The sequence below is a fragment of the Patella vulgata genome, chromosome 1, assembly GCF_932274485.2.
Source record: "Patella vulgata chromosome 1, xgPatVulg1.2, whole genome shotgun sequence".
NCBI classification, from domain to species: Eukaryota; Metazoa; Mollusca; class Gastropoda; family Patellidae; genus Patella; species Patella vulgata.
The window spans coordinates 95167926-95182818 of record NC_065879.2 but is presented as its reverse complement, the minus strand read 5'-3'; the positions used below and the strand labels follow the sequence as shown (position 1 = coordinate 95182818).

Genomic DNA, 14893 nt, shown 5'->3' with positions numbered 1-14893 from the left:
CTTTAACACAATTCGTCTTGTTTATTTTATTTCCTGTTTGTTATGTTTTGGTGTGAGCTTATACAGGGGAGACCCAGGATTTATACATTTCATTCAATTGTAAGATAATTTCGTTTGATGTGATGAAACTATGGTTTTTAAATCGAAATATACTACACTACCTTAAACACTGGATCAGAGATAGCGAAATGGGGCTTAAGGTCCACTCGTAAAAATCTAGACCATTTTGGGACTGACATATTCAATTTTTTTCAATAATTCGCTTTCGCGTAGGGGTCTTTAGCAGTGGGGGGTGGGCGTAGGACCCGGAGAAAACCCACGACGTTGTACAGGCTACTCTACTCCTTGTCACGTACAACCAGGGAATTGAAACCGCCCTGTCCATCTTCATGATGAATACCCAATCTGTAAGGTTAATAGATCAACGTAAGATAAAAACAAATATACACGCTGAAATCCTAAGGAATTGGGTAGGGGTGTGCACTCCTCGGTGAGAACATATTTGTGGGACTGTAAAGGGAACTAGCCACCGTTTACTCTATCTGGAAACTGGTATTATTCCTTTCTATGAAAGAAGAAAAAGGCATAAACTGCAGACAATATATAAAATTATTAATGGAACGGTTCCAAATTATTTATCCAACCACATTAAATTAAAAACATCTCCATATAATCTTAGAAGTAAACCAGAATTAGATGAAATATTCTGCAGAACATCTCTCTATTACAATTCATTCTTTCCATCAGCTATCCGACTCTGGAACAGCCTAAATCCTTCCATAACAAATGTCTTATCACTCTCAAAATTTAAACAAGAACTGTCTAAACATGATCCGAAAATACCTCTCTTTTATTATATTGGCAAACGTAAAAATCAAATTATACATACTAAACTAAGACTAGGCTGCAGTAATCTAAATTTTCATAAATTTACAAGACATATTTCAAATACTCCCGAATGTTCATGTGGTAATTCAATAGAAGATCCTTATCACTATCTCCTTATATGTTCCTCGTATTCAGATGCTCGCCACAGAACAATCGACACTTTACCTCATACACAACAAAACATTAAAGTGCTATAGACCGGAGGCCGCTCAAGTTTTGATACACCCATCCCCACAGTCTCGGGCACTTGGAACATTCTAGTCTTCAACGTACGAAGAATCTGGGTCAGTTGTCAAGTTTGATGAAATTCTACTGGATAATCAACCACATAACAACCCAGACACCCGGTTTAAGCATGGTCAGTGGAACTTTTTAGCTAAAGCCAATAACGAGTTGCACTCCTTCAGGAAATAAATCTCATATATCATGCATTATGAGGCAAGGTAGATAACTCTACTAACAATATTCACTGACTGTATTGTTCACAGTTTAATATCACAAGTGGAGCAATATCTGACAATGTTTCTGTCACAAGCTAGTACTGACTGTGAAAGCTTTGATAATACACATTTATTGAAAGTAACTATCAACTGTAGAAATAACTGGAAACTATCTGTTAATTCTCATATCCTTCTACTTCTTAATCAACAAAACTTCGATAATTCAAGGCCAACAAGAATCGCCACTGAAAAGGGATCTATATAGAGAATGGCCAGGAAACACGACTTACTTGTTCTATTGAAGCATTTCGGATAGCAGAAACCAACTTGACAACCATTATGACATACGCCATCTTCTATTCTACAGCCTCCTGTATTACAGTAGGAACATGTCTGTAGACACAAACCATTACATCCCCAATATCCATCTTTACATCCAGTCAAACAAACACCATCTAATTGTCGACATGGACCATTACAGGTAGAACATGATTCTTCACACACATCACCATAGTAACCATCTTTACATCCTGTGCATTTCCCAGTTCTAGCATTACATTTACCATTCTTACATCTGGTGTTGCATGAAGACTCACAGAATTTACCATAGTAACCATCTTTACATCCGGTGCATTTCCCAGTTCTGGCATTACATTTACCATTCTTACATCTGGTGTTGCATGTAGACTCACACAAATTACCATAGTAACCATCTTTACATCCGGTACATTTCCCTGTCTTCCTATCACACTTATCATCCTTGCAATTGATGTTGCATGCAAACTTACAGAATTCACCATAGTAACCATCTTCACATTCTGTACATGACCCTATCGTGGCATTACATTTACCATTCTTACATCTGGTGCTACATGAAAATTCACATCTGCTACCATAAAGATCTCCTTGACAGCCATTAGAAAATGATCCTGACATTTTCTCACAGACGTTGTTTGTACAAATCGCTGGACATCTAATGTTACAATCGGTACCGTAAAATCCATCAGGACAATTTTCTAGAGTAAATATAAAGTTTAAAACATGTATACTCTCTCAGTAAAGGAAGAATAATATATAAAGGATTATGTCACTAATTATATCAAAATTATTATTATAATTACTAATATAATAAAGCTATTTTATAGGGAATACGCAAGGGTGTTATGTATGAGCCCTATTCGTTTATAACACTGTAAGTGATAAATTCATATATATATATATATATATGGCAGACAAACTGTGTAAAATCCTTTCTTGGACGAATTACAGAGATGGAGAGTTTCATGTTGATCGGGTGTTCAAATGGAATTTTATTGGTTCACAGCTTGGAGGAGCTGCAGTGACAAGATGGTTTTTGAGCAATGCCAGAGGGTAATGCCCCTGTCGTGAATTGTAACGATACAGGCTCGTAGCTAGCCCAAAATTGTTAGGGGGTTGGGGGGGGGGGGGGGGGCAAAGGCTTCTGGGGGCGTTGATGTACACACATGTTTATTTTGTCTTAAATATTGGATATCAGAGCCCATCTTTTCCCTGTAAGATCACAACATCAATGTTTATTTAAATTGAAAAATACTTCATGTTTTCAAAGTTGAAGACTGTGGATGATATTGCGTTAGAGACTTAGCTACTCTAAGCATATAATTCACCAACAAAACTTAATGAGCTGGTTCAGACATAGATCTATAAAGTCACGAAGACTTGCTAAAAATGTTGTTGTTTATTCCAACATACGAAGGAGGCAGAAAAAACATAACATATGATAGTGTTCTTTCGGCCGTGCATTTATTTTTAAAGCTACAGGTACATGTATGATTGGGTTCTATTCATCTACATGTTTACCCTTGCAAATTCGTTTTATCACATTCAAGCGTATACTTTCTTGAAAATGCATTATACAATACAAGACTACTAAATTAAACTATAAAACATTTAGTACTATGTCAAAAAGTGTCCATTGATTTAGTCAAATAGTGATTTTTTGGATTACGGACCACCATGACACATCCAAAGTTGAATGATAATCAGTCTACCAGAACTCTCAATACAGTTGGCATTATTTATATTTCTGCTCTTTTAAAATTTATTTCAATCAGAAAATCAATGATTCCCTTGGGAAATCAAATTATAGGTATAAACAATTTGTAAAGATGTAGGGGTTTCAGGTCAAAGTTCCAAATGACAGAAAAAATTTTTTTAAATATTTTGTGAAAATGTACATAAAATGCTACCCAAATTTTTTATTTCATCAAAATATTCTAATTAGATCCAAAGATTATGTAATTTTAAAATCTGAGATCGACGTCAATAATGTAATCAAAATGCTCTATACCAGTCAATGTGTTTCATGGCAACAAAATAAGTGCTTTTCAGTCATATCTGAGTGACGTCATAAGCGATATTTTCCCTTCAGAATTGCTAGTACCAATTCTAAAACTGAAATCCGCACGTTATAGTCAGCTAAGATTTATTAAAATCGTAATAATTTGAATGATAATATGTCAAATATTTATAATCTGGATGATACCACAAAAAAAGTAGGCTATATTTAGTCGAACTTTAGCAAATTCCAGTCAGCAAAACACATAAATCTCGTTTTCTACGGCTGTAATTGTCAGATTTCGAGGTATCGCACACCATAACAATCACAAAAATGTTATCTATCGTTTGATTGGTTCTATATGAAAATCTCCCGGAAACTAACGTGTGGATTCACCAATGAAGTGAGCCGTAGCAATGGAAAATCCCCGGCCGCGTGACGTTAGAGCGGTATTTTCCCGCGAGCGTCTCCTGTAAATAAACGGTAATTTCGCTTACATTTCGATAGTTTTTGAGCCCGAATCTTTGCAGATATTGAGATTGATATTAAACTATTACAATGCAATTGCTAGTTACACATTTACATAAAATAGTAATTCAGAATCGTAGATTAAAGTGGGCTATATTTCAGCCGCTGGCTGTCTAATTTCACGCTAAAGTCACGTGACCTGAAACCCCTAAAAGATGTATGGATAATTCTAACAGTATTGGTCGGGTGGAAAAAATGATTGAGAAATCATGTGACATAAACAAAGCTCTTTATAGGCATTTGCAAACTTCGTGGAATGAATACTCAGGAGTTTATAACAGCTTTTATTTTTCATTAAGCAATAAAATATCGTAAATAGCATAAAAAGGGAGACAATTTTTCAATATTTATGTTAAATATAATTCACAAAAATCAAAACCGAGATATATCGTGGTATGTTCGGTTTTTCAATATTTTATATCGAAAAACCAAATTATCCCTCAGCTCTACATTAAAGTATGCTTTTAGAACGATTTTCGTCTATTCTAGGATTCCTAGTAAGAATTGAGCTTTTCTCTCAAAAGTTTAACGCAGGTGTTTTTGATTACAATTTGCCTGTAGCAGTCATGCATCTCTTTATAAAGCATATCAGATCCGTGACATTTATCTCTCCCGGCACCACCTTGCCTTCTAGAATGGAGAATTCAATGAATTAATAAAATTATCTCACCATTTTACAAGCGAAGGTTTAATGTTGTAATCATCAACACAAAGACAGAATCGAACACTTCCGTTGTGTGTAGCATATCCTTATTATAGACATGGAACTAAACCGACATGAACGGTTCATAATTGCGTGTATTACTGGCAATGCTCGATTATTAGCTTAACGCTTTCGCTGCTGAGTGGCACTAAAAGACTGCAGGGCTGAATGCTAAGACGTTTAACTATAAATAGGTTTAATTTGGAATGGTTTACTTAAAATTAAATATCTTAACATACATTGAAACTATTTTGACAACATTTTCAGGACATCTTACTATAATATAGAATTAGGTCTTAAATTGAATTTTGATGCAGGTACGATGATTTTGTCAGTCATGTTGTTTATTCTATTTATAGAATATATATTATAGATCTAAATATCAAATTCACAATTGAAACGAACGATCTGCAAATCGCATTCTTGGACGTTCTAGTGACACGAAGGGGAGAACTCCTTATAACGGTTATGTATTCTAAAGAAACAGATACCAAAAACTATCTTTCATATAAATCATGTCACCCACGCCATACCAAAAATAATATACCCTTTTCTTTAGCTAGAAAAATATGCACTATTGTGATACATGAAGACCTCCGGGTTGTCAGATTAGGTGAGCTAAAAAGAAATTTATTGAAACAGTACTACCCCCTCGAGGTAATAGAAGTTGGGATAAATAAGGCTTTGGCAATTGATATTCAAACACTGAGGGCTACTAAAGCAAAAGACAGTTCGGATAATATCATTACCTTTGTCGCTACTCATAACCCCCAACATCCCAAATCAGTGTACGAGAGCAGGTCACTCCTGGCATCAAACGATAACCTCAGAACGAAATTTGATAATGTTCAATTCATTAAATCACAAGGACAGCCACCTAATCTCAAACGCCTCCTAACCAAAGCTAAATTCAATTCATCTATCACAAGGACCGGCTTTTATGTATCTAAATGCCTGGATCTTCGATGCAAATGTTGCGACCATATTACGCCAAATAACAAATATAATTTTCTTAAGTTTACATTTAGTGTCAACGACAATATGAACTGTGATACAAAAAATCTCATATATGTCTTGACTTGCAATGGGTGTCTAAATTTCTACATAGGGGAGACGTCCATGCATCTACGGGATAGAGTACGCAACCATCGACGGGATTGTAATATTGAAAATGGGCCCTTATTTGTAAATAGACATATCTTTAAAAGTGCACAAAACCTACAAGTTTGTGTAGACAGGACCTCAGTTTTTATACCTCAAAAGACTATAATTAGTCCGATGGAAGGCCCTCTGTCCTTCACCAGATAATCAAAAACTTTATTGGCCGAAATCAGGATCAAACATAGGATCTCTAGGTTGGCAAGCCAGCGTTCTTATTTACTGTGTTACTGTGGCTCTCGATATTTATAGGAAACAATTGACAACGATCCAGCCACTGCAGCTCCAGATGTTTATAGGAAAGAATAAACAGGTTATTGATGAGTTATGGACATGAACATTCTGTGAAGCACATTCTAATTATTTCACAACTCTCAAGATGGTGGTAGAATAAGCAAAAGGTATGTCGGCTATGTCCAATAGAAATGATCTGAAATGGGGTTTAACGTCCTACTGTTCTGCTCCGAACTGGGCTAATAAAGACGGGGTATGTCCAATATGCAGGTAGAATAAGTCAAGGGCGGGTCCATTCTGGAAGAAATAACAAAATCAAAAACCAGCTTTGGTGACAAAATGTGTTTTATTAAAATGAGTTAAAGAATGACAGTAGAATTTCTTCTGTTGCATTTTATGACATATAACATTATTGTCGCTACTCATAAACCCCAACGTCTTTAAAACAATGCACGAGAGCACGGCACTCCTGGTATCAAACGACAACCTCATTTTAAATCACAGAAACAGCCATCTAATCTGAAACTAAAATTCAATTCATCTTGGATTATATCGGCAAGGGATTCCTTTAAGGGAGTCTCTAACTATACTCCATCCTTATTGATTCTATCGGCAAGGGATTTCTACAGAGTCTTTATTTGATTTGATTATGTTCCAATTACTAAATGCCATTCAAAGAATATCCATGTTCATTGATCTATTAAATGTGTCTGGACCGCTTGTACTTCAGCCCATCAATCATGAATAGATATGAATATGACATCACATCTCATTGGCACAACTTCATGCTGTTTTAACACTTGACTTTCATATTCAAACAAACAACTGATTTCCATGGCAACAGCCTACTTATACAAAAACTACATGTTTGTTTTATTTAGTGAGTAAGACGCTGGCTGGAGGTCGCGGGTTGGATTGATCGAGGAAGTTTTCCCTTGTAAGTGGTGCAGGACGTAGGGCTTGACAAGGACAGCTGTCTAGTCGTACGGATGGGATGAAAAGCAAGATCCCGTGTACACATTGGCGTGAACGTTAAAGATCTCTTGGCAGTTGGAATTTGTTATAAGAGTAGGCCTAAACACCATGGTCAAGTCTACAGTCTACATATACAATAACTCTATGCATATACAAATCACAATTCTATGGAATACAATTACTGCTGATTACTGAGCGACGTTTCGACTAGGCTTCTCTAGTCATTATCAAGCAATGATAAAATATGAAAATATAACAAGACAATATATACATGTACACAACAATACTTGCTTAATGCTGACCAACCAGAGACACCCTTCTAATTAATTGACGGAAATCTAAGCCAGTTATATAAAATTGCTTCCAGATTAGATTGATATGAATATGAACTGGTAATGTTATGTAATACTGCTGAATGTGTAACCTATATCCCTGCCTATAAACCTTGATAATTCCAGTCTACGTTACTGAAGGTCTAGCCCATATCCCTGCCTATAGCCTCGATCATTTTCATCCTGTATTACTGGAGGTTGTATTTAAACAAATACAATACTTATTTAGCTTAATGAAATTATTTAAATTGTGAGTTGATCGCGTTGGATACATCTACGGCTAAAATAAATATACAACCATTAAACTGTAATACCGGAAATGAGTTTTGGCAAAGAAGGAAGGCCGCTTCAGTCTGATTTAATTTCACCAAATATTGAAAACAGGATAATGGTGAGTGTATTTTGGGAGCATTTTGTACAAAATATGACCCTTGTCTCATGGTTATCGTCCTGTCATATAGATGACTCATTGTCGATATGATACAAAAAAATAACTGGTATTCTTGTTCTTGGCGTTCAAACCAATACACTCGTAGTGGTTTTTTTCACCAAGGACAACATTACAAACTTATTAAGGGACTATCCCGATTTGAACAGAGTCTCAAAAATAAAAGTCTGAGTATGTAAGACATTTAAGCGCCAAAATATAGAGGAATGGTGTATTTACATGTACCTTGTCTCCATATTTCAACTCAAAATATTGAGTAGTTTTGACTCAGATTTCCAACATAATTTTAGTGTATGTTTGATTGGTATAACGTCATTTGGGACTCATGTCATTTGGGACTCAACATAAACGACATTTGGGACTCAGTTGACGACGTTTGGGACTTGAATTGGCGTCAATTGGGACTCAACACAAACGACATTTGGGACTCAATATTGTGAATATAAACGACAGTTGGGACTATTTATTTATGAGATATATAGTAACAGCTGTCTTAGTTGTCTTTCGTTTTATTTAGTTGATCGGCGATTCTTGAGACCGCGATTAACACTGCTAGTTCTCCTTTGTTTTGTTTTATCTGCGAGTATAAAACTTCTCCTTCGTTTTGTTTTATCTGTGTAACAGGACGGGGTGTTATCGATTTGCACTCGAGCGGTGGAAGTGACCGACTCTTATGCAAACCGGAAGTCCAGGTCTCTATACAGGATGTCAGGTTTCTCGCATGAACCGAAGGAAAAGAGAACACATTTATAAAGTTTCAAAGTTTTATTTCGGAAAATACAAAAACTGAAGACCGAAACGCGCGTTCGTAACTGTTGGTCTTCTTCCCTCCAATGGTGAACCAGCTGAAATAAAAGAACTCTGCCAAGTTCATCAACTATGTCTCTTTATCAAACAAAAAACTGAGCGTCCCGTCTACACAAAGTTCTATACCTTCCGAATGAAAACGGCCGATTGAATGAAAACTTAGGAAGGATATTGACAAAAATTGACGCCTGCCTCAGTCTGAATTAATAATATTCATCCAGAGGGTCGTCACAAATCTTACATCACCCAAACGGAAGCCTTAAATAATTAAACACTCGCAACTTTACAATAAATCATAAATATCATAACTTTTGCCTGCCTCAGCCTCAGCAAACAAATCTTATATCAACTCAACGGAACCCTTACAATAACGAGTAACTCACAATTCTACTAATAAATATATATACATCACAACTTTATGCCTGCCTCAGCCCGAACATATAACATTCGCACAGAAGAAGACAACGAATCTAACGTCACCCAAACGGAACCCGTGAAATAACTAGTAACTCAAAATTCTACCCATAAACCAACAATTTCCCTATAGTTGGGACGCCCGTCTTAGCCTTAAGGACTAAAGGCAAAACTCTACCCCGGAGATCGAACCCGCCCCGAGCGGAATAATGGGTTATTCCTGCGGAACTTGCTGATCACCGAAGACAAAGTCTCCCCTTGAGATGCTTACCACAGAGTGAAATAAAGAATATTCCAGCTGAGGTTCGCACCCCCCGACCATTCGACTAAGACTGACTTTAAGTGGCCTTATATACAATATCTATACGCTCTGTACTGTAGAATGCATGTGCATGAACCTTGACACGGATTTTAATCACAATTCAGAACCCGCTCTGCCATTGGCTGACTTGACCCACGCTATCCAATCAGAAGCTCCGAACTATCCATCTCCAGCCATTCAACAAAATGGCGGGTTTCTCTAGAATTTCCATGTGGTATGACCGGCAATTCAAGTTTGACGTAATAAATAGTCGATTATATAAGCCATTTCCATATATGGGCAAGAATAAGGCGTGTCAAAGTTTATCTCAACGCTTATCACCTACGAAACCCCCACATCTGCAAGTATAAAACTTGACAATAATATATTGTTGAAAATTTGTGTATATTTAGTAATACTTCATTGTTTTTCTTTTATCAAATAGTAAACGAACTTGATTGACCGACCACTGCTAATATTTTTTCATGAAACGGTATAACTGCAATCAACACACAAACGCCATTCTCGATGATTGACAACTCACGTTTTTCCTCATCCACCAAAGAACCGTTAGGTTTCTTTGAACATGCTGCAATAACATCGGGATTATAGGTTAATCAGCTTTAATTATCCCGCTTTGATCGTTGCCATTTTCCACAAAAAACTTTTGTTGTTCGCACTAATTTATCAAATTAGTATTGCCATCTACGACAAGCATGTCAACGTGCAGCTCACGGATTATCGTTAACAATTTCTAGGGGCTTGTAAAAAAGAGTGCATGTCGTTTAAATATTTATTTTGTTTTTTGTGTAGGTCATTTTCAAATAAATTCATCAGCATATTATTCGTTTTAAATAAATATATAACTTTTATGAGAAACGATGATTATCAAAGAACCGTAAGTGCAACTAATGTTTTATCGTTTGGTTGAGCCTTTTACTAACCACGTTTTTCATGTTAATAAATATTTTCTTTCATGTTTTGAATTGGCCTATTTCTAATAAATTATCCCGAGTCCCAAACGTCGTATACCCGCGTCCCAAAATGACGTATACCAAAGTCCCAAACGTCGTTTACCCGAGTCCCAAATGTCGTGGTCATATTTTTTTGAGTCCCAAATGACGCGAGTCCCAAATGACGTGAGTCCCAAATGACATGTAATCGTTTGATTAAGTGCTGAATTAGAACAACACAACAATCTCTTAGGACTATAAAAATAAATAATATTTTTTTCCCATTTTCTATCCGAGACGACAATGTAACGCTCAACATTTTATAAGGTGTCTAAGCGTTGATATTTAACAATAAGTCCATTTACATTGATAAAATTTGTTAGAATTAGGCATACAGTATGTCTTACATCGATCTATTCAATGACGCGTGCATTGTTTACAAAAAAAGTAACTGGTTTGAACAGAATGAAGCCTTTTACTCATTTTAATACCCATTATTTGTACCTACAAATAGGAAATAATTTGTACCTACAAATAGGAAATAATTTGTACCTACAAATAGGAAATAATTTGTACCTACAAATAGGAAATAATTTGTACCTACAAATAGGAAATAATTTGTACCTACAAATAGGAAATAATTTGTACCTACAAATACTTCAAACATCTTTATTTATTTTTCTTATACCTAAAAAGAATGTTTTAGAATTTTATTTGTCGGAGGAATAAAGTTACTATTTGGGACTCATTAAGTCACATCGATGGCATCCTTATCAGTGGTTGTAGTGGCCAAGCGAATATTCACTGCTGATCAGTGTGGTATTGTGTATCTAGGACTCTTTTCCATGTTATTTTTGTGGTCACAAAATGTCAAAGCTCCACAACAGATTATTTTGTTATTTGTTTGTGTAATATATAATTCACAGATTAAATACAAATTATTGTAAATAATTAAATCAAGAAAATAAATTTTGTAAAGATATAACAATTGATATTTTCCATGCCTAGTTATGCCAATTGATAATTCATCTATAATTTAAAAATTAATGGGAATAAACAGTCCATTGAAAGTTATTATAAGGTTGAAATGACATACTATTATCTTAAAAAAGTCAGACACACATTTCTAAACCTCAAAGGGTCATTAATTATCATGCAATATCTGTGGTTCTTTATTGGGGGGTTGGATGGCCGAATGGTTAGCACGTGCGTACTGTATCATAAGACCTGTCATTGAGTCAACTGGCGTGGTTTCGAATCCCCGGTTTTACGTGACAAGGAGGAGTTTCGCCTGTCCAACTTCGTGGGTTTTCTCCGGGTCCTCCGGTTTCCTCCCACTGCTAAAGACCCCTACGCGCAAGTGAATTATTGAAATAAAATTAAACCATATGTTAGTCCCGAAATGACCTAGTTTGTGTCGAGTGGACGTTAAACCCCATTTCTCTCTCTCTCTGGTTCTTTATTGCTACCTCGGGGTATTATTACGTAAACACTCATATGAAGGAGCAAACCCACTAAGCTATCCCAATATATGACTTTCAAATTCATAAAATAATCCCTTTGTATGAATTAAAATAGATACCTAAATGGCATATTATTACATTTTTTAAAATCTTCCTATTGGCAGTAATATGTCCCATTACTGTGCAAAGAGCCCCATTTATATGTGGCAATCCTTGTTAACTGCCCGGACGACTTAGCAACCTATCTTTATTGTTATTCATCTAATTTGTTTCAAAGTACCATCACAGTATTCTCAAATTTGTTATAAGCAATAATGGTGTGTAATACTATAGGGGTTAAGCAATAATGGTATGTAACACTATAGGGGTCAAGCAATAATTATGTTTTTAATTAACTGATGGTGTTATACCTTTTATACATGACAGGATACTAATGATGGTATACCTATTATATATTACAGGAAACTAATAATGTTATAAAGATGTTAGAACTTTTGTATATTATAGGAAACTAATGGTGTTATAACTTTTATATATTACAGGAAACTAATGATGTTATAACTTTTATATATTACAGGAAACTAATAATGTTAAAACATTTCATCAATGTGTTGTATGTGGTGAGATTTTTCAACAATATGATGATTTAGATCATCACACCAAAATACATGTTAAAGAAGAGAAAACTGATGATATAGATGAATATTTTTATGTTAAAGAAGAGAAAATTGATAATGTAGATGAATATTGTCATGTTAAAGAAGAGACAACTGATGATGTAGATGGATATTGTCATGTTAAAGAAGAGAAAATTGATGATGTAGACGAATATTGTCATGTTAAAGAAGAGAAAACAGATGATGTAGGTGAATATTGTCATGTTAAAGAAGAGAAAACAGATGATGTAGATGAATATTGTCATGTTAAAGAAGAGAAAACTGATGATGTAGATGAATATTGTCATGTTAAAGAAGGGAAAACTGATGATGTAGATGAATATTGTCATGTTAAAGAAGAGAAAACTGATGATGTAGATGAATATTGTCATGTTAAAGAAGGGAAAACAGATGATGTAGATGAATATTGTCATGTTAAAGAAGAGAAAACTGATGATGTAGATGAATATTGTCATGTTAAAGAAGAGAAAACTGATGATAATGAAACATGCTATCAGTGTAATTTGTGTGATGAAGAATTTAAATCTGACACTGATTTAGAGAAACACTGTGAAATACATCTTAAAGTCGAGGAGACCAACGACCAAACAGAACAGATTTCAGGACAATTTAAAGATGGTGATAAGTTTCAAGATCAGATGGGTATTAAAAGACCATATAAATGTGATGTTTGTAGTAAATCATTCACCAGGAGTAGTGATCTACAAACACACATCAGAACTCATACAGGTGTAAAACCTTTTACGTGTGATGTTTGTGGTAAATCATTCACACACCATGGAAACCTACAGAAACACCTGAGAATTCATACAGGTGAAAAACCTTATAGATGTGATGTTTGTGGTAAATCATTTACCCAGAATGGTGGTCTACAGCAACATATGAAAACACATACTAAAGAGAGAGTTGTTGTATGTCATGTTTGTGGTAAATCATTTTGTCAGAAATCAGAAATTGTGAGACACATGAGGACTCACACAGGTGAAAAACCATATAAATGTAATTTTTGTAGTAAATCATTTAGTCGAAGAAATAGTCAGACGGCACACATGAAAATTCATACAGGAGTGAGACCTTTTATATGTGAATTTTGTACGAAAACATTTTTATGTAAGGGTGAGCTAAACAAGCACAGGAGAATTCACACTGGTGAAAAACTTTATAAATGTAATTTCTGTAGTAAATCATATGCCCTGAATTCTCATTTAAAAATACACATGAATAGCCATACAAAAAAAGACACTTTTGAATGTGATATTTGTGGTAAATCATTTTCATATAAATGTCATCTACAAAAACACATAAAAATTCACACAAAAATATGACATTTTAAAATTTATGGCATGTGATGTTTTGTGGTGAATAATTTTCTGAGAGTTGCCATCTACGCCATCATTTCAGACCTCAGCATTTGTATGTCATTTTCTCATTAAAGAAATGAAATGTGGTGTAGCATCCTACTGTCTTGCTCTGACTAGGCTTAAATGAAGTTGGGCTTACGTCCTGCAGCGTGCTACATATGTATGAGGGTTAGCTTGCCTGGAAATCGGGACTATGTCTGTATCATGTATCTAATATCTAATTCCAACTGGCCAGGGTTATTTTACATGCCTGAGAGTTGGCAAAAAGCTCAGTGTATAGGAAGAAGTTCAGTGTTCTGATGTTTGAGTATAAATAATCCAAATGGTATTGTGGGAGGGAGGGCGGAGACAGTGGACGATATTGACAGAATTGAAAAGTAAAAGTCTGTGCGATCGACAGTTATTAATTGAATTGTCTGAAATTCTTCTAAAAGTCTCGACAACCGTAGGAAGTGGTAGAGATGTAAATGTTCAGTATTCAAGTCTTGATTCTGTGAAATAAAACACATGTTGTCACAAGAGTTGTTTATGGTTTATTTAAATGTAAGAGCTAAATCTGCCTATTGTAGGTCTTTGTTTTGGCTTAAATTGTTATATAAAATATTATTTAGAGGTTTATGAACTTGACAAGCCCAGAACCACCTCACTAGGTCATCAGATGGGAAATGACAATTTTGCCATATTTGTTTCCAGGCATATAGCTCAGTGCATCTTGTATCCAGGTGCTAAGCACAACATTCTCCAAATATTATTTGAGGAGGGTTCATCTTTTATATATAGAGGGCTCTGCAAATGTTTCTAAATTTAGTAACATTTGCCACAATTCGTAACATGCGGCGGGAGGTTGACGAATGGTTAGCACATGATCGCTGTATCATGAAATGAAATGAAATG

At 35.3% G+C, this 14893-nt stretch overlaps 1 protein-coding gene across 1 annotated transcript; it reads left to right on the top strand.

Moving 5' to 3' along the window:
• Positions 1-7895: 7895 nt before the first annotated feature.
• On the top strand, positions 7896-14510 carry LOC130010486 (gastrula zinc finger protein XlCGF57.1-like). The gene is made up of 2 exons (XM_056100363.1): positions 7896-7966; positions 12539-14510. The coding sequence occupies exons 1-2, from the start codon at positions 7964-7966 to the stop codon at positions 13961-13963; spliced, it is 1428 nt and encodes a 475-aa protein (XP_055956338.1). The 5' UTR covers positions 7896-7963; the 3' UTR covers positions 13964-14510.
• Positions 14511-14893: the final 383 nt, after the last annotated feature.